General features: G+C 47.0%; 1 protein-coding gene across 2 annotated transcripts in view; it reads right to left on the reverse strand.

The window, feature by feature from the left end:
- The window catches only part of LOC125448458 (serine/threonine-protein phosphatase 2A 65 kDa regulatory subunit A alpha isoform-like), a 36,067-nt gene that overhangs the window by 11,759 nt on the left and 3,070 nt on the right, over positions 1–21,238 (reverse strand). For both annotated transcript variants that reach the window (XR_009443093.1, XM_059641234.1), the window contains exons 2-11: positions 20,414–20,504; positions 18,140–18,240; positions 17,356–17,588; positions 14,382–14,529; positions 11,465–11,620; positions 9,589–9,703; positions 9,206–9,276; positions 2,858–2,992; positions 2,025–2,198; positions 835–895 (exon numbers count right to left, since the gene is read on the reverse strand). Coding sequence is in view for 1 of the 2 variants with exons in the window: in XM_059641234.1 (XP_059497217.1) it covers positions 835–895; positions 2,025–2,198; positions 2,858–2,992; positions 9,206–9,276; positions 9,589–9,703; positions 11,465–11,620; positions 14,382–14,529; positions 17,356–17,588; positions 18,140–18,240; positions 20,414–20,504 (1,285 nt within the window). In the remaining variant the exon portion in view is untranslated. The remainder of the gene's footprint in view (positions 1–834; positions 896–2,024; positions 2,199–2,857; positions 2,993–9,205; positions 9,277–9,588; positions 9,704–11,464; positions 11,621–14,381; positions 14,530–17,355; positions 17,589–18,139; positions 18,241–20,413; positions 20,505–21,238) is intronic.

Genomic DNA, 21,238 nt, shown 5'->3' on the forward strand with positions numbered 1-21,238 from the left:
AGAATAAAGGCATGCCATTTCAAGACTGAGATGAGGAGGAATTTCCTTACCATCCTTAGCAGTGAGAGCTATGGAGGCAGAGTCCTTGTGCATATTTAGGGCTGAGATAGGTGGATTCTCGATCAGTCAGGGAATCTAAGGTTATGATGAAAGGGTAGAAAAAGTAGACTGTGATGAGGAACGATTGATGAAGTCTCCTTGAACTCAGAAAGCTAAGGGAGATTTGATTGAAGTTTGGAAAGCATGAGTCTAGTCAGGGTGACTGCTTGGAAATGGACTGAGGGGAGACAAAACAGTTTTGAAGTGTTTTGCAAAAGAAGCAAACATGGGTTGAGAATAGCATTGCTCACTGTGGATAGACACTGCCTGTGGAATCGGGTTCAATCGGGGAATTCAAGATGGTATTGAAGGATATTTAATCAGAAACAATCTGTAGGATTATGGTTAGAAGGCAGCAAAATTGAAATGCCCCAAGAGTTGGCATGGACCTCACAGGCTGAATGGCCCCCCACACTGTAATAACTCTTTGATCCTGTGTAATAGTGTTTAGGGACAATATCAGCCACGTAGTTAACTTGTAACAGCTCTCTGGGCAACTAGGGATGGGCAATAAAGCTAGTGATGCCCACAGCCCATCAATGAAAAACAATGATCTAGCTGAATAGCAGAACAGTCTTGAGGGGCTGAACATCCTCCTCCTGCTCCTATTTCCTACGTTGTGCAATGACTAGAGGAGACCAAGGTAAAATCTTCCTCATAATGTTTGCCCTCTCCTGAATGAAACTGTATGACAGTCGTACATTGGTGTTGATAATGAAGCGACACTGTCCTCACCATGATCCACCAGCCAAGCCATGCAGAGTGAGTTCAGTTTCTCATTGAAGAAATCAACACCCTGTCGAGGAAAACAGACAGCATTTTTAAAGGGGAGACTTGGGCACTTCCGCAGTAGACAGTTTGAATATCGTACTGACCATTACTTGCACCCTCCTGTGCACCAAGCCAGTTTCTTGTGCCAAAGAGACCCAGCGCCAAGGACAGATCCTCCCCCTCATGCAGCTGTCAATACGTTCAGCATACATCAAAACAGGCCATTCAGCCCCCTTCTCAAGCCTGTTACACAGAAACAGGAGGGAGGAGGCCATTCAATCCCCTCCCCGTGCCTGTTACACAGAAACAGGAGGAGGCCATTCAGCCCCCTTCTCAAGCCTGTTACACTGAAACAGGAGGAGGCCATTCAATCCCCTCCCCGTGCCTGTTACACAGATTAACAGGAGGAGACCATTCAGCCCCCTTCTCAAGCCTGTTACACAGAAACAGGAGGGAGGAGGCCATTCAATCCCCTCCCCATGCCGGTTACACAGAAATCGGAGGAGGCCATTCAATCCCCTCCCTGTGCCTGTTACAGGAACAAGAGGAGTCCCATTCAGACCTATCTTCAAGCCGGGTACACAGGAACATGCACTGTTGAACCAACCATCTCCCCTGACGCTTATGGAATTACTATCATTAATCTCCCATTTTTAACATCCTTTGGGTGGGCAGGGGTCACTATTGAACAAAAACTTCAGTGGAACAGCTATGGCCACACTGCAACTATGACAGCAGGTCAAAGATTGGAAATTCTGTGCCAAGCACCTCAACTCCTAATCCGGCCCGAGCCTGCCCACGGCTTACAACAGGGCACAAGTCAGGAGTGTTATGGCACTTGCCTGGCTGAATGCAGCTCCAACAATACTCCAAATGCGGAGGGACAGTTCTCTCCTCAGTCCTGGGGCTGATACCTATCCCCCAGCTAACATCACTGAAACAGATAAAGTGGCTTCAGGGATTGGATCACTGCTTACGGGATCTTGCAGGGTGTAAAGTGGCCGCCCTGTTTCGCACACTTACAACAGTGACTGCACTTCCAACGGTTACTTTGATTGGCTTTGAAACACTGGGCGATGTCCTGGGGTGGTGAAAGTTGCAAGAGAAATGAGAATGCTGCCTTTCTCAAAGACCATATCAAACCACATACTTACCAGCTGGCCTGCTAACAGAGGCATGTACTCGATGATGGCCAATCGCACCCGCCATTTTGCATCTTCTGCCAGCTCAACAATGGCAGGGAGCAGAGACTGTGACAGTTGCCTAATGCCAATCACCTCATTCACACAGTCCAGGTTGGAAATGATGTTCAGTCGGACCTCTGGGCACTGCAGGGAGAGAGAGAGAGGGAAGGAGTGACAGTGGCAATGCACAGAGAGAGGGAGAGCATGAAGAGTGAAGTAGAAAAAGAGGGAGAGAATGCAGAGAGAATCAGAAACAGAAAGACACAGCACACACACACAGACAGAGAGAAAGAGAGAGAGAGAGAGAGAGAGAGAGAGAGAAGCAATAGATAGAAAGAGACAGCACAGAGTGCAAGGAAAAAACAGAGAGCAGAGGGAAATAAAGACAGAGATAAGGAGAGAACACAGAGAAAGATAAAGTGATGGCAAAGGGAGAAAGACAGCAGACAGCCCAAGATAGACAATGCAGAGGGAAAGAGAGATAGTGACAGTGCAGAGAGAGAGAGAGGAAAAGTGCAGAGAGATTCAGAGACACAATGGCCGTACAGTGAGAGAGAGGGCAGAGAAATAGACAGCGTGACAGAGGAAAAGGGTAGGTATAGAATAATCAGAAAGCAGGCAGTGAATGAGAGAGAGAGAGAGATAGAGAAGGCAGATGTGGTAAAGTAAGTGTGCAACAAGTCAGTGAGGTCACAGAGAATTTATTACTCACACAGTGAGCTGTTTATCTTGAACATGCTGCCTTAAGAGGCAGTGGGAAACAGGTTCAATAGGAACTTCTTGGCACACAGAGAGACACTCACATCATCTTTCAACTGTGCGAGGAAGAGGGGCAGGAGGTGCTCGATGGTGTTCTCCTTCCCCAGCATTGGAGACAAGCCCATGATAACAGCAGCTAGGGCAGACTTCACATGCTCATTTGCATCCGATACCAGCTCCTAATTCAAGGCAGAGCACAGTTCAGTGAGCAACCATTCTGACTTTATACACTGCAGTTACAGCCTCAGAGTTAGACTCAGAGGGCAGACATCTCTTGTTTTGAGATAGAGGAAAGGTGGATGGAAAATTACAGGCAGGAGAGGAAGGTGCTCAAAAGTGGTCTGAGGAGAGCCAGGAGGGGGCACGAGAAAGGCTTGGCATAACTGATTAGGGAGAACACAAAGGCATTTTACACTTATGTGAGGAATAAGAGAATGGTCAAAGAAAGAGTAGGGCCGATCAGGGATAGCATAGGGAACTTGTGTGTGGAGTCTGAGGAGGTAGGGGAAGCCCTAAATGAGTTTTTTGCTTCTGTCTTTACGAAAGAAATGAACTTTGTAGTGAATGAAACCTTTGAAGAGCAGGTGTGCATGCTGGAATGGATAGAGATAGAGGAAGCTGATGTGCTGAAAATTTTGTCAAACATTAAGATTGACAAGTCGCCAGGCCCGGAGCAGATTTGTCCTCGGCTACTTTGGGAAGTGAGAAATGCAATTGCTTCGCCACTTGCGAAGATCTTTGCATCCTCGCTCTCCACTGGAGTCATACCTGATGACTGGAGAGAGGCAAATGTAATTCCTCTCTTCAAGAAAGGAAATAGGGAAATCCGCGGCAATTACAGACCAGTAAGTCTCACGTCTGTCATCTGCAAGGTGTTAGACAGGATTCTGAGGGATAGGATTTATGATCATCAGGAAGAGCATGGCTTGATTAAATGCAGTCAACACAGCTTTGTGAGGGGCAGGTCATGCCTCACAAACCTTATCGAGTTCTTTGAGGATGTGACTAGAAAGGTTGATGAGGGTCGAGCTGTGGATGTGGTGTATATGGACTTCAGCAAGGCATTTGATAAGGTTCCCCATGGTAGGCTCATTCAGAAGGTCAGGAGGAATGGGATACAGGGGAACTTAGTGGACTGGATATAGAATTGGCTGGCCAACAGAAGACAGCAAGTGGTAGTAGATGGAAGATATTCTGCCTGGAAGTCAGTGGTGAGTGGTGTTCCACAGGGCTCGGTCCTTGGGCCTCTACTGTTTGTAATTTTTATTAATGACTTGAATGAGGGGATTGAAGGATGGGTCAGCAAGTTTGCAGACGACACGAAGGTTGGAGGTGTCGTTGACAGTGTAGAGGGCTGTCGTAGGCTGCAGCGGGACATTGACAGGATGCAGAGATGGGCTGAGAGGTGGCAGATGGAGTTCAACCTGGATAAATGCGAGGTGATGCATTTTGGAAGGTCGAATTTGAAAGCTGAGCACAGGATTAAGCATAGGATTCTTGGCAGTGTGGAGGAACAGAGGGATCTTGGTGTGCAGATACATAGATCCCTTAAAATGGCCACCCAAGTGGACAGGGTTGTTAAGAAAGCATATGGTGTTTTGGCTTTCAGTAACAGGGGGATTGAGTTTAAGAGTCGTGAGATCTTGTTGCAGCTCTATAAAACTTTGGTTAGACCGCACTTGGAATACTGCGTCCAGTTCTGGTCGCCCTATTATAGGAAAGATGTGGATGCTTTGGAGAGGGTTCAGAGGAGGTTTGCCAGGATGCTGCCTGGACTGGAGGGTGTATCTTATGAAGAGAGGTTGACTGAGCTCGGACTTCTTTCATTGGAGAAAAGGAGGAGGAGAGGGGACCTAATTGAGGTATACAAGATAATGAGAGGCATAGATAGAGTTGATAGCCAGAGACTATTTCCCAGGGCAGAAATGGCTAACACAAGGGGTCATAGTTTTAAGCTGGTTGGAGGAAAGTATAGAGGGGATGTCAGAGGCGGGTTCTTTACACAGAGAGTTGTGAGAGCATGGAATGCGTTGCCAGCAGCAGTTGTGGAAGCAAGGTCATTGGGGTCATTTAAGAGACTGCTGGACATGCATATGGTCACAGAAATTTGAGGGTGCATACATGAGGATCAATGGTCGGCACAACATCGTGGGCTGAAGGGCCTGTTCTGTGCTGTACTGTTCTATGTTCTCTGTTCTAAAAGCACGAGGTGATCACGTTTCAACATTTCTCAACTCACTCCATATTTAAGAGTGAGCAAAAAACACCAAATCCTTGAGGCGATGGGAGCAGGGCAGAAATTCCTGCTTCCTGTGCAGCCCTCTGGGCTTCAATGCCTTGGGTGGCACTGTGGCTGAGTGGTTAGCATTACTGGCTCACAGTACGAGGGACCCAGGTTCGATTCCACCCTCTGGTAACTGTCTGTGTGCAGTTTGTACGTTTTCCCAGCATCTGCGTGGGTTTCCTCCGGGTGCTCCAGTTTCCTCCCACAGTCCAAAGATGTGCAGGTTAGGTGGACTGGCCATGCTAAATTGCCTGTGGTGTCCACAGATGTGAAGACCAGGTGGATTAGTCTTGGGAAATGCAGGGTTACAGGGTTAGGGTCTGGGTGGGATGCTCCTCAGAGGGTCGGTATGGACTTGACAGGCCAAATGGCCTGCTTCCACACTGGCGAATTCTATGATCTGTGCGTCACATTTAAAAAGGTACCCGACACTCTCTGTTACTCAGGATTACGAGCACAGGTCAGGGTCATTACACACCTCCCATGCCATGCCTGGGGCTGACCTCTTGGCACTGCGGGGGGGTGGAGGAGTGACAGTGGCAATGCATGATTACCCCAAGCGACCATAATCCAGTCAAAAGGTGGTTGTGGCGGTCAGCATCCATGACAACCCTGAGGAGACACTGCAGTACGGCTGAGGGCTCTGACACTGGGAGGGCTGCTCGAAATTAGGCCCCTGCTGAATCCAGAATCTACCCTCAGCTGTAAAAGGGCTGTTGGAAATGCAGGGGCAGGCTGCAGAACATCTGGCAGAAAACAGAGACCCGAGCTGTTGGTTCTGTTGGACGTGGCCAAAAAAAAGAGCCAGGTGCAGCTCCTGCAAAGTCCATGCTCAGACCTTGACATGGGCCACAGCTGTCTTCATTGCCCAGCTGGGGCAAGGGGTGTCTCAGGGAATGTGACCTCTCTCCAGACAGCTGTTGTCCTTGAGGGGAGAGGGAGTCGCCATTGGACGCTGACAGCAAGGGCAATAAACAGGAAGACATTCTTCCACTGTCAGTGGAGCTAAGACGCGGAGATGGGAGAATAAGGAGCCAACAATATTGAAGACACATTTGGAGGATGCATGTTAATTTACTGAAACAAATGCTTGTAGTCACTGGCTTGTGAACGTGTTCCATTCTGGGGTCCGTTCACAGGTTGATTTGTACTCAAGTTGGAACACAGTGCAGAACAACATAAATTATTTGTTCTTACAGGAAACATTCATGTGTCAGATCCTTAAAAGTACACCCCTACATGGATTGTGCTCATAAGTACAAATGTTTGCAAACCTGACACTGGTAGTTTGGGGACCCCTGTATATGGCACTTTGTGCTACGTTCCCGCGTGCTCTCTCAATCTGTTAAGACATTGCACTATCGATGCTTTCCTTGAAGACTATCTTGAGGAAAAATGCCTCCCCTAGATATTCTTATGCACTTCGGAACAGCAGTGCAAAGAGTGCTGAAGTCCCGTTCATGCTGAGAAGCTTATCACCTCTGCAAAACAGAAGCCTAAACTAGATGATTGGGCTTTGGTATTTAATCATCATGGCGTAACCCATCTACACCTCTGCAATACATGAATGCCCTTTTCAAACTTAGCTTTGTGTCATACTTGAGCAGCCCTCAGATGAGCCTGTAGAACCTGATACCAATGCACTGGGCAGGAAACTGAACAGGAAATTATTGGTGCAAAGGGAAGGATTACAGCCATTTATAATCTCTGACAGAGTATATTAAAGTTTTATTGCTATTAAATAAACATTCCCTTCAGGCCAGTGTTTAGGACAAAAATGCAATACTATACTATATGCATCCTACCTTACTGTATTTCCACAGTGAAGAATTCATTACAGGCAAGCAACTTACAGCCAGTACAATAAAGACAGATACAAACTGCGCTGTTAACTAGACTGAACTCAAAATGTATCAAAGTAGAGCTTAGATTGAGTGTTCAAGAGCAATACTGAAGCACAGCTATCAAAAAATGAACACAGGAACATGCAAAGCTGACAATAGCTCCAACACAAGGGACAAAGGATGCTACCGAAAGCTGCTGAATGCATTGGGTAAGACACAGTGGCTACAATTTTTCCTCTCACAGTGCTGCTCAGAATGAAATAAAACACTGCCCTGGTATTTTTTTCTCCATTCATAATGGCAAAATAATGAAATTGTGACTGATTTAATGAATAAACCAGAACAGCTATCAGTAGGGAGCCTTCCATCATTGTTGGGAAGAGATTGTTCTAAAGTGTCTTTCGCCTGAGACCTCTCTGAAGAGCAAAAATAAATGGGCAGCAGAAATTTTGAAACCTGAGTGAACTCAACTAATGCTTGATATATTTGGCCCAAGATGAAGAAGAGTCCATTGAATAAAGTGTCTGTCTTAATGCAACTCAAAGAATCCTGTGAATCTGTGTAACCAAAGGATGGTCTAATTAAGGACTGCATTGTATTAGACATAAGAGGTTCCACAGTGACTGCACATCTACTAAGAGAGGAGAAGCGTAGCTTCAAGAAAACTGAACATGTGCAAAAGCACTAAGGTTGTAAATCAGTAGCTGGAGCTTAGTCATGGTATAGCGACTCTAATAGGTCCAATTGTGAAGCATTAGGCGAAGGCTGCAGGAGATATCTCCCAAAGAAGAAAACACATGTCAAGTGTAGAGCAAGTGGGCTGTTACTTCTGAGCCGAGTTATTTTGCACATGTGCACAGCTAAAATATACAACAGCAGATACACAGGACTCCCGGTGAGATATCAATCGAAGGTTCTGACAAATCACTGTACACCAGATTACAGCAGATTGATTCAGTCTGATCAACAGTCGATGAACGGTTTGTGACTGTTTTAATGATGACAGCCGAAAATGAACATTAGGTCAACATAAAGTGCCTGATAGGCACTGGTGTATCATACATAATGAAATTCACAGGCCTGTCTGAAGTGAGCCAACATGGTTATTCAAAAATGAAGCCCTTGAAAGTAAGTCTGAGGCACCATATCATGCCAAAAGGACATAATCTTCAGAGGCTAATGCAATAGCAAATGTCTTGCTCAAATCAAGCAAATTTCTTTTGAAATTTATTTATTCATGACACGCAGGCATTTTGTTTATTTATTATCCCTAGCTCCTCCTTAAGAAGGCGATGGTGAGCTGCCTCTTAAACTGCTGCAGTCGGTGTACTATAGATGCCCACAATGCTCTTAGGTAGGAAGTTCCAGGACTGTGACGCAGCAACACTGAAGGAACGGTGATATATTTTCAAGTCAAGGAGGTGAGTGGCTTGGAGCGGAACTTGTACGGGGTAGTGTTCCCATGTATCTGCTGCCCTTGTTCTTCTAGAGTCATGGGCTCATAAAGCACTGTCGGAGGAGCCTTGAAAAATTTCTACAGGGCATCCTATTGATGGGACACACTGCTACTACTGACCATTGGTGGTGGGAGTGGATGCTAATCAAGTGAGCTGCTTTGTAATGGACAGTGATGAACTTTTTGAATGTTTTTGGAGCACCACTCATCCAGGCAAGTGGGGAGTATTCCATCATACTTGTTGCTTGTGCCTTGTAGATGGTAAACCGGCTTTGGGGAGCTAGGAGATGAGTTATTCACTCCAGGATTCCCAGCTTCTGACCTGCTCTTCCAGCTACAGTATGTAAATGGAAAGTCCCGTTTGGTTTCTGGTTAACGGCAATCTCCAGGTTGAGCATGGGGTCAAATATAAAGCTCCATCTAAACTGTCCCCATCAAATACTGCCAGGACAGAGATAGTATGGAGTTAGATACAGAGTAAAGCTCTCTCTGTACTGTTCCCATCAAACACTGCCAGGACTGGGATAGCATGGAGTTAGTTACAGAGTAAAATTCTCTCTGTGCTGTTTCCATCAAACACTGCCAGGACAGAGATAGCATGGAGTTAGGTAGAGTAAAATTCTTTCTGTACTGTTCCCATCAAACACTGCCAGGACAGGGGCAGCACGGGGTCAAGTTCCATCTACATTGACCCAGTCAAACATTCCTAGGACAGATACAGCACAGGGTTGGTTCTGAGCAAAGCTCTATGTGAAGTCTGAGTGTAGTATAGGTAGAAAAGTGGCTGGGTTAAATTTTAAAAACTTACTTTAACAGTGGGTAGGATGTGGGTCATTATAATCTGCTGCTGTCCCTCTGTGGGCAGATTCTCACAGAAATCTGAAAGAAACAGTGACTCAATGATGAACCTGAACCCTCATTCATTATAATCCTACCTCATACGACTACATAAAGCAACTGAATAACAAACAGTCAGGTACAGATGGCATCAACGGTCTACATTCAACATCAAGGAGCACATTCAACAAAAGATTTTGGGTTTGAAACACCACATCATAGACTTTAAGGTGCACATTTCCAGTGCCAGTGGGGAGGGCTGCGCTGTTGGAGGGTTAGTACTGAGGAAGTGCCACTTTACTGCAGGGGTTTTGCAATTTCTTTCAAAGCAGTAAACTTGATGTGCAACCTGACCTTTAATCTTGTTGGCAGCGGATGCCCGCACTTCAGCCTCACAGTCTTTCAGCAGGTTCTGAAAGGCTGGCACCAGGTCGTTCTTGGTAATCTCTGGCCCGATGGCTTTCTGCAACTGTTTTGAGACAAAGCAAAAAGTCAAGGCGACAGGGAGAAGGTTAAGGAAGAAGTGAAAAGTAGAGCTTTTAAATCTCAATCTCAACCATGTCCATTCTCCTCCCCATAAATGAATGGGTTAAATCACCAGGATGGGTCATGACATCAGGCTCGTGTTTCGTGAGACAGATCCCAAGTGGAGTGACTGGGTTCAATGCTGAACTGCGTAGCACTGGAGGGAAACAGCGGATTTGGAAATGGAGGTGGTGGAGGAGGATGGGAAGGAGGTGGGGGTAACAAAACCTCTGGGGCTGAGAGGGGCTAAATCCCACGCACAAATCCTGGGCTTGTATTCACTGTTGAGGAGTGACAGAATTTTTCAAATTATTTCTTATTTGTTCACGGGTCATGGGTGTTGCTGGTTGGACCAGTATTTATTGTCCATCCCTAATTACCCACCAGGCAGTTAAGAGTCAACCACATTGCTGTGGGTCTGAGTTTCACCTGCACTTTCTGTGCTTATTTGTTTCAGATCTTTAGCATCCACTGTGCTTTTAGTCGATGTATTTGGAAGACACAATCTATAGTGCTATCCTGCGTTGATTTGTGACTGCCTTGAGATTGATATTTAAAAGCTTTCCCCATCCCCTTGCCCCCAGTTCTTTCCCATCTCCTTGTTTGTGATAAAAAAACGCAACAAAATACGGAGTATGGTGGTGAGAAAGGATAAAATGTACGATGCAAAGAGATTTTCCAAATCTTCACGAGTTAATGAATTTTTTTGAAAAAATAAAGGAAATTGGGGTACTTAAAAAAAATCCCAGTGTTTTCCCACCTGCTCAGTTCCTTGCAACATTCATGTCAGAATGAGCAAAAAGGTCAAGTCACCACAGACTCACTCCCATTAGAGAGGGAGAGAGATGATGGTGGTGTTTTAACCTGAGGGTCACTGCACCTCACGCAAGGGGACAGGTTGGGCAGGTAAGTTCAGTCGGTGTGGGAATTGTTGAGGTCAAATTTAAAACAGTTGTCAGGGTCACTCTGCGAGTTTATTTAAAATTCACTCCTAATTATGCAGAGGTCAGTTCATGGAAAACCACATTGCTGTGGGTCCGGAGTCACACGGAAGTCAGACCAAGTGAAGATGGCATATTTCCATCCTTAAAGGATGTTAGTGAAGCACAGGGGCTTTTACAACTGTAGTGATTGGAATCAGGTAGATCTCATTGACAACGAGGTCCTTGATTTGGGTTGTTAACGGGGGCCAGTCAGGAAACTCTGGCTGACCAATGGATTCACAGTCATCACGAGACTCTTAATTACAGGTAGCTTTTGGGCTTTTTAAATTTGTTTTTTGATTGTTAGTTTTAAAATGATTAGACAGTTGAAAGTGCTCGAAATTCTCCAGTAGTAGTGGAGTGAAGGACTGCTCCATGTAAGAGACCAGACACATCTCGCCCAGTAAATTACTGAGGCCAGGAGAAGTCAAGTGAAGTAGTTAAGGCTAGGGGTGTAAGAAAACCAGCAGGATAGACGAAGTGAAGATGTAGTTCAGTCACGATCTAATTAGTAGATTTGTGAGGACTGCATGGACTTCCTCCCTATCCAGTGTAGCAGATTCAAGGAGTGAGGTGAATGGCCGCCTCCTGTTCCTGTGTAACAGGCTTGAGGAGGGGCCTGAAATGGCCTCCCGTCCCTATGTAATAGGCTCGCTGGGGACGGGAGGTTTGGTACACCGACTCAGGTCTTTCACCCTGCCACCAGCCCATGCCTGGCCTACCTCAGTAAATTTGTCTGCCACCATGTAGCGCACGCGCCAGGATTTGTCTTCCACTGCCTGACGCAGGGTGGGCATTACCAGCTTCTCCACCTCGTCGCGCTTCAGGAGCTGGGCGATACTCACACAGGCTTCAACCGCCAGCAGCCGCACAGAGTCCTGTGAAGGAAGGCACAGGTGCAGTGGGGTCAACGATAGCAACATCTGGGAAGCAGCTGGCCACATTCAAGTGTCTCACCATCATGTTGTTGGCTGCGATATCAACACATGCTGTGGACGGTAACGGTCTCTTTCCTCGAGCACGGTGACACTTATCAAAGAGGGCGTGCAGCACAGGTTCGCTGGACCGGTCTCTGGGAATGTCAGGTTTGACCTGTGGGAGATTGAGGAGACTGCGCCTGTACTTTCAGGTGCTTAAGTGAATGAGAAGTGATCTTTGAAACATCCTTCCAGGACTCAGAGTCGATGGAGGAAGATGTTTCAAAAAAGACCAAAGAACAGTGGATGCCAAAAATCAGAAACAAGAACAGAAACTGCTGGAAAAACTCAGCAGGTCTACAAGCACCTGTGCAGAAACAGAGTTAATGTTTTGGTTGGGTCCAGTCTGGAGGAAGGTACTTGATCTGAAGCATTAACTCTGCCTTCTCTGCACAGATGTTCATAGACCTGCTAAGTTTCTTCAGCAATTTGTACATTTTTTGAGGAAGATGTTTCTTCTGACTGTCAAGAAACAAGGGGCGCAGTCTTAGAATAAGACTGAACCATACAGGGCTGGGACTAACAGGAATTTCTTCCCTCAGAAGGTGGTGAGGTTCTGGAGTTCTGTAGACTGGGAGGGTTATGGAGATTGGATGACTAAGTATGTTCAAAGAATAGTGCCAGAAAATGGAATTGAGCTAGCAGGTCAGCTCTGATCTACTGAACCACTGATAAGGTCAAATTATCTATTCTTGCTACCTTCCTACACTTCTAGGTATACGGCTGGAAATTTATGCTGAGCTTAAAAGCAGTCTATTCTTTCAAACTGCAAGGTAAAATTGTTCCTCCTGTCTAAGGAGCCTCCTTTGATCTCCTCTTCATCTAACTTATTCACACACCCTTCTTGTTCTCCCTCTTGTAGGTCACAAGATGAAGGAGCAAAGATAGGCCATTCTGCCCATTGAGACTGCTCCATTCAATGATATTATGGTGGAACTGATAATTCTCAACTCCATTTTCCTGACTTTTCCCCATAATGCTTGATTCCCTTCCTGATTAAAAAATCTGTTTCTCTCAGCCTTCAATATGGTTAATGACCTAGACTGGACAGCCCTCTATGGTAAAGAATTCCACAGATTCACTCCCCTCTGAGAGAAGGAATTCCTCCTCATCTCTGTCTTAAATATGTCACCCTTATTCTGAGACTGTACCCTGTGGTCCTGTATCCTCCCACATGGGGAAATAACCTTTCCAGATCTATCCTGTCAAGTCCCCCAAGAAACCTGCATGTTTCAATAAGGTCACCGCTTATTTTTATAAACTCCAGCAAGTACAGGCCTAATCAACTCAAATGCTGCTCATGAGGCAGTCCCTTTATAACTGGCATCAGGTGAGTGAGCCTTCTATGGACTACCACTGATTCTAGTATACTTTTCCTTAAATAAGGGGCTCAAAACTGTTCACAGTATTCCAGCTGTGGTCAGGCTAGACTCGTGTACATTTTTAGCAAAACTTCCCCAACTTTTATACTTAATTCCTTTTGATTTATATTCAATTCCCTTCCATTTACCTTTCCTGTAACCCACTGAACCTCTATTATCAATATATTATTTACGTGACTGGAGGATCTGTACTGAGGGAGCACTGCAGTGATGAAAAGTCAAAACTGAGGGAGCCCTGCAGTGTTGCAGAGTCAGTATGAAGGGGGGGCTGCATTGTCAGACAGCCAATAAATAGAGAACGCTACGACATCAGGCAGTCGATACTGAGGGATCATTGCACAGCAGGAGGATCATTACTGAGATGCACACTGTCAGAGGCTCTGTACTGAGGGAGTCTGCACAGACAGAGGGGCACAATTGAGGGAATTTCACACTATCGGAGGGTCTATACCAAGGAAGCACTACAATGTGGAAGGGTCATTACTGAGGGAGTGTTGAATGTCAAATGAGCAATTTTTGAGTGCCTCCATCTGCCCTCTTTGCTTATACTTAGTGGAGCAGGAGGAAGATCTCCCCCTTGTTTTGGGCCAATATTTATCTCGCACAAATAATCATGAAGAAACAGATGATCTGGGGGTCCATGGAACAGGCATGCTATGATCCAAACCGTTACTGCATTGCCACTTGTGGGAGTTTGCTTTGCACATATTGGCTGCTCTGTTTCCTACAACAGTGGTCACACTTCAAAATAGACCTTTCCGGTCAATTCCTGGAATGGCGGGACTATCATATGTTTAAAGATCGGAGCGACTGGGCTTGTATACACTTGAGTTTAGAAGGATGAGAAGGGATCTGATTGAGACATATAAGATTATTAAGGGATTGGACACTCTGGAGGCAGGAAGCATGTTTCCGCTGATGGGTGAGTCCAGGACCAGAGGACACAGTTTAAAAATAAGGGATAAGCCATTTAGAACAGAGTTGCGGAAAAACTTCTTCACCCAGAGAGTGGTGGATATATGGAATGCTCTGCCCCGGAAGGCAGTGGAGGTCAACTCTCTGGATACTTTTAAGAAAGAGACAGATAGAGCTCTTAAAGATAGTGGAATCAAGGGTTATGCGGATAAGGCAGGAACAGGATACTGATTGTGGATGATCAGCCATGATCATAATGAATGGTGGTGCTGGCTCGAAGGGCTGAATGGCCTACTACAGCACCTATTGTCTATTGTCTCTTGATCCACGTCTTGCCCTCGGGGAGGGAATTAGCCACGAGGTACCTGCTCATCAGAGGCCAATGCCGTGAACATGGGGATAATCTCGGACTTCAGGTTCTCCAGCTCCAGGACCTTGGCGAACTCGCCCAGCTTGGAAGCAGCTGCTCGGCGCACCATGGGAGTGTCATCCGCGCACAGATTCTTAAAGTTCCTGCAGGTGGGAGCAGTGAGGAGGTGGGTGGAGGTAGGCATGAGGGAGGAGGAGGAGGAGAAACAGGAGTTACCGCACATCAAGTTTCAGGATTTGAAATACAGCGAAGAAACAAGCCACATTGAAAACACACAATTTGCCCCTCGTACAAAAAAAAAATCTATGCTCAAAACAGAACAACATTTTTACACAAAAAGTAGAGGGTTGAATTATTATTTAGATTTTTGAGGAGGTCTCGTGGGTAGGGCCCCTTACTCAAAGCCAGAAGATTTGATTTTGAGTCCCATTTGATGTACAAGGAAGGTCTTAATGCAGCCACACCATTTGAGGACAACCTAGTACTCTTGCTAATACTTGCCATTTGTAGACTAAATTCCTCATCAGCTCAACCAGTTGGATGTCAGATTGGTACTGAAAGCACGAGATTCGATCCCCGTTCTGAACAGGATGGATTCAGGGCTTGCTGCCCTAGTTGGAGGGGAGGGGTGGGAGGCTGGGGGTCATGGGGTTTGGTTTGCGCAGGGAACGCAAGGAGAATAGAAGAGCATTTTTGATGGCTGTAATCCATGCCTGTCCTTGGGAACCGTCAGTAATGAGACAATCTCTGCTGTTGCTGGCCTTCGTCTTGAATCCAGTATACACATTTGTCCCAAGCTGTTCGTTTTTGAGCGGTTTATGTGAGTAGAGTGGTGGGGAAGCTCCTGAAAACAATTATTTGTGGTGGAATTAATCATTAAATGGAAAAAACGTGAGCATTTAGGAAGAGCCAGCAGAGGTTTCTTAAGGCAAATCGTACTTAATTGACATGCTGGAGTTTTCTTTTAAGAGGGGGAACAAAAAGGACCAGTGACAGTAATGCTGCTGATGAGGTGTGTACGTGGACTTTTAGGAGGCTTTCGACACAGTGCCACACAACAGACTTGTGAGAAATGTTGAAGCTCATGGAACGAAAGGACAGTGGCAACATGAATACAAAATTGGCTGATTAGCAGATGGCTTTCCATGGATAGGAAAAGGACAGAAATGGTCAAAAATTATCTTTCAGGTTGGGAGAAGATTCGCAGAGAAGTTCCCCAGGAGCAAGCATTGTGGCGCTTGCTTTTCCTGTTATATGTTAATGTTCTAGATCTTGGTGCACAGGGGACTATTTCAAAGTTTGCGGATAGTACAAAATGCGGAAACACCGTAAACAGTGAAGGGAACAACGTTAAGTTCCAAAAGGACATCGATATGAGCAGTTAGTGGCAGATAAAGCTCAGTGTGGAGCAGCGAAAGGTAGTCTATTTTGGTTTGATAAACTTGTATAGACAAATAAAATAGAGGCACAAGGGGTTGCAGAAGTAGAGGCCTCTTCTAAGGTGACAGGACAGGCAGACAGAACAGTTAGTAAAACTCAGAGGCTTATTAATTGGGAAACAGAGGAATGCTGAACTTATTAATTCAGTTGTTAGGACACAAGTGGAGTGCTGTGTACAGTTCAGGATGCCACATTTTAGGAAGGAAGTGAACACCTTGAACAAAGTTGGAAAGAGACTTATAAGAATGATCCCAGGCATAAGAAACTTCAGTTATGGGAATTGATTGCAGAGATTGGGACTGTTCTCCTTGAAGTGAAGAAGGCTAAGAGATCTTATAGAAATTCTAGAAATCATGAGAGATCTAGACAGAGTAAGTTAGGGCAAGTGATCCTTGTTTTTAGAGGATCAAGAATGAGAGGGCACAGATCGAAAGCGATTTCCAAATATGGTAAATGTGATATGAGGGAAAAAAAAGCATTTTCACAAAGCAGGTAGCTCAAGTCTGGAATATGCTAATCTGAATAGAAAAGTTCAAGGATGTGGGGAAAATGTAGAGGAATGGCACTGAGTTATAAGGGTCACTGGCGACCTGGTTAGCTCACAACAGTCCAAACGGTCTCCATGCAGTACTTCTCCTTCATTTCATTGGCTTTATTTAGGATTCCTTCCATCCCCTTGTCAACATCCCCTCCTTCACCATCTCCTTCCCTCGCTTTCTCGCTCATGTATTGAAGAGGAGAAACCAGATAAACACATCACACAATTCATCTCGACCATTCCGTATGGGAGTGAGTCCCACACTGTTCCCCCACTCCCTATGGGAGTGTGTTCCAAACTTGCCCCCCCACCTGACTCCCCGTGGGAGCAAGTTTCACATCACCCCCCCACACCCTGTGGGAGCATGCCCCTCATGCTTCCCCCCAATTCTTGTGGGAGAGAGTCTCACATTTGTCCCCCACTCCCTGTGGGAGTATGTTCCAAATTCTTCCCCCCCACCCCCAGTCCCTGTGGAAGCAAGTTTCACATTATCCTCTACTCCCTGTGGGGAGCGCGTTCCAAATTCTTCTCCATCCACTCCCTGGTGGAGTTAGCCCCACATTCCATACCCACTTCCTGGGGGATCAAGCCCCACATTCTCCATGCTGTCTGGGGCAGAGGGGAGGGCTTTCTCCTGAATTCTTTGGTGGGATTTATTAGGAACTGTCTAATAATGGTGGCACTGGCTTCTGGTCCTCCTTCTCCTCCTCCTCGTTCTTGCCTGCCATATATCTTACATTCCACTTTGAAGCCACCTCGTCAGTGTCAGAGTGGCCTGTGGTGTTGAAAGGTACTGGAGAAATTCAGAACATAACTTTCAAACAACATTCTTGAAGAACTGACCCTGACGTTTGCCTGGGATAGTGGAACCAAACAATAGCGTCTAGTCGGCTGAAATCCAACCCTGTCCCCACCCCCCAAAAATACCCACAATGGTCTGTGGTTGCACTGTCTGCCTGGCCACACTGTCACAAGCGGTATTGGTACTTACAGCCTCAGCTCTGCCTTGACTGGGTTGGAGACACGCTGGTAACATACACTGAAGAGGCCACAGGCCGAGGTCCGTGAGGTGAACCAATCGCCGCCAGCCAGGCGCTTTACCAGCGGTACAAAGTAACGCTCTAGATCAGACGAGGAGTGCTCCTTGGAGATGGTCCGCAGCGACTCCACCGCCTTGTCCCGTACCACTGTCTCCTCCACAGTGGCCAGGCTCTCAAGCGGAGGCTGGTATCGGGGGAGAAGGAGAGGCAGCATTAGACACAGAAGCACCCTGTCTCTTCCTACAGTGACCACCACCACTGTGCGCTGGAGAATGTGTATCATCTGTACGGCCCAGAGTTACTCTCATGGGCTGAAAGGCCTCCTCCTGTTCCTGTGTGTCAGGCTCAAGGAGGGGGCTGAATGCTCTCCAGTTTCTGTCTGGCCTGTCTTCATATTTTAGCCCCAGGATCATTCTGGTGAATCTAGGCTGCATCCACTCCCAAGATGAAACATCCTTTCCTGAGATGCAGTGGCCAGAATTTAGACCAGGGCAGAGTATAAACAATCACTTCAATTCTTTTATAATAGTTATCTTGAGAAAAAAAAAGACTTTACATCATCCTTTCGTTAAAACCATTCCTTGGAGCTGTCCTCTAGTATTTAGTGATTCCTTTCTCAGGTGCAAGCTGAAACTCTCCGTTGTGCCCCAACACCTCCCCATCAATGAGACCCATCAGGGAATGTCAGGCACCTTCTCGGTACAAGACAGAATGCAGAAGATGCGCAAGACTCACCAACAAACAATTAACATACGTTGGGCCTCCTACAAGGGGAGTGAATGATCCGAGTTGTTCAGCTAAGGCCAGCAGAACTTCATCCTCATCGTATATAGTATCTACAATAAGAAATGGGCAGGTTTGTGTTCAGTCAGAACCCACCCTGGAAGTTGTTTCCAGTTAAAATAGTAAAAACATATTGTTTAACTTAATTAACTTATCTTTAAATTAATGCACGAACATTAATTAGGTCACACTTGCGCACGGTTCTGGTCTTTGCATCCATCAGTTAGACCACACTCAGAGCACTGTGCATAGTTCTACGTCCCTCAGTTAGACCACACTCAGAGCACTGTGCATAGTTCTACGTCCCTCAGTTAGACCACACTCAGAGCACTGTGCATAGTTCTACGTCCCTCAGTTAGACCACACTCAGAGCACTGTGCATAGTTCTACGTCCCTCAGTTAGACCACACTCAGAGCACTGTGCATAGTTCTACGTCCCTCAGTTAGACCACACTCAGAGCACTGTGCATAGTTCTACGTCCCTCAGTTAGACCACACTCAGAGCACTGTGCATAGTTCTACGTCCCTCAGTTAGACCACACTCAGAGCACTGTGCATAGTTCTACGTCCCTCAGTTAGACCACACTCAGAGCACTGTGCATAGTTCTACGTCCCTCAGTTAGACCACACTCAGAGCACTGTGCATAGTTCTACGTCCCTCAGTTAGACCACACTCAGAGCACTGTGCATAGTTCTACGTCCCTCAGTTAGACCACACTCAGAGCACTGTGCATAGTTCTACGTCCCTCAGTTAGACCACACTCAGAGCACTGTGCATAGTTCTACGTCCCTCAGTTAGACCACACTCAGAGCACTGTGCATAGTTCTACGTCCCTCAGTTAGACCACACTCAGAGCACTGTGCATAGTTCTACGTCCCTCAGTTAGACCACACTCAGAGCACTGTGCATAGTTCTACGTCCCTCAGTTAGACCACACTCAGAGCACTGTGCATAGTTCTACGTCCCTCAGTTAGACCACACTCAGAGCACTGTGCATAGTTCTACGTCCCTCAGTTAGACCACACTCAGAGCACTGTGCATAGTTCTACGTCCCTCAGTTAGACCACACTCAGAGCACTGTGCATAGTTCTACGTCCCTCAGTTAGACCACACTCAGAGCACTGTGCATAGTTCTACGTCCCTCAGTTAGACCACACTCAGAGCACTGTGCATAGTTCTACGTCCCTCAGTTAGACCACACTCAGAGCACTGTGCATAGTTCTACGTCCCTCAGTTAGACCACACTCAGAGCACTGTGCATAGTTCTACGTCCCTCAGTTAGACCACACTCAGAGCACTGTGCATAGTTCTACGTCCCTCAGTTAGACCACACTCAGAGCACTGAGTGTGGGGTGGGTGGGAGGGATGAGGGGAGGGGAAGGAGGGGAGGGGGAGGGAGAGATGATCTGGAGGGTGAGAGTTGGAGGGGGAGAGATGGGAGGGATGGAGGGGAGGGAAGGAGGGATGGGGAGGGATGGAGGGGAAGGAGGGATGGGGAGGGATGGAGGGGAGGTTCTACGTCCCTCAGTTAGACCACACTCAGAGCACTGAGCAGAGTTCTACGTCCCTCAGTTAGACCACACTCAGAGCACTGCGTGTGGGGTGGGTGGGAGGGACGAGGGGAGTGGAAGGAGGGGAGGGGGAGGGAGAGATGAACTGGAGGGGGAGAGTTGGAGGGGGAGAGATGGAAGGGATGGAGGGGGAGGGATGGAGGGGAAGGAGGGATGGGGAGGGATGGAGGGATGGAGGGGGGAGGGGGAGGGATGGGGAGGGGAGGGATGGGGAGGGGAGGGGAGGGATGGGGAGGGGAGGGGAGGGGGGGAGGTCGGGGGAGGGGAAGGGAGAGATGAACCGGAGGGGGAGAGTTGGAGGGAGAGAGATGGAAGGGATGGAGGGGGAAGGGATGGGGGGGGGGAAGGGATGGAGGGGAGGGAGGGATGGAGGGGAGGAGCGGGGAAAGAGATGAAGAGGAGGGTGGGACATGACACACAGCAGATGGACTGAATGGCCGGAACGTTTCAGTGCAGGAAACACGGTCGGAGCACCTTTTCTGCCGACAGGTAACACGGAGTCACAGTTGCCCGGAGAAATGTGTGGTGGTTGAAACTGGACAAACTGTGGGATAGCGAGGCATGAGTTGGATCTGGAAAAATCCTTCCATCTCTCTCTCTCTGTCTCTCTCACACATCTCTCTCTCTCACACACTCTTTCTCTGTCACACTCACCTGTCAGGAATGGGAGAAGCTCACTGCGTGTCCGCTCCATCCCCAGAGCCAGAGCAATAGTCGACAGCTTCTTGATGCTGTTGAGACGGAGCTGGAGGGGAAGAAATGTAACGTCCTGACTCTCAAAAAAAATCCTTCTCTGATAACAAGGAGACTCTCATACATGACAGCCTGACTGCTCCAATAACACCCCCTTTAAAAGAATCACTCGAGTACGTATCACAGGCTCATTTACACTTGCTGGAAATTACGTGTATTCAGAGACACAGCGCCAATCTCTACAAACACGAGGGACCTGCTCCAGCTTTGTGCCTTGTGTGAATTACCCACAGCCTGTTGATCCCTAGTGTTTTAATCACGTCAACAGGTCAGCCAGTCAGAGCTGCCATGCTGGACAGTCAGCCCCTTTTCTGCTGCGGTACCAGTTAATGTGTCTGGTTTGAAATCTGGCATTCTTGCATTTGGCCTGGCATCTCCTTCAGAAACACTTCTCTGTCTTCGCTCCTCCAAATAAATCAGCATGAAGGAACACAAGTCCAGTCTGTGTAACCTGTTCTCGGGAGTTTAACAGGCTCTCCTCCCAACCGCAACCTCTCCCCTTCCCCAGTCTGACTGTTACGTCTGTCTCTCTCTGCTAAGGGAGATTTATACAGAAATCACCAGCTGCAAGACTATTCCTCTGCTGCCTTATGTGTTGACAGTTCTCCTTAAGTAAATACACTGCAGGAGCAGAAGGAGGCCATTCAGGCCCTCAAAGCTCCTCCTACATTCAATAAGAATAAGGCTGATCTTCTGCCTCACACTGTCACTGACCCCTGCATTTCT

The sequence above is a fragment of the Stegostoma tigrinum genome, chromosome 41, assembly GCF_030684315.1.
Source record: "Stegostoma tigrinum isolate sSteTig4 chromosome 41, sSteTig4.hap1, whole genome shotgun sequence".
In the NCBI taxonomy this organism is placed as follows: domain Eukaryota; kingdom Metazoa; phylum Chordata; class Chondrichthyes; order Orectolobiformes; family Stegostomatidae; genus Stegostoma; species Stegostoma tigrinum.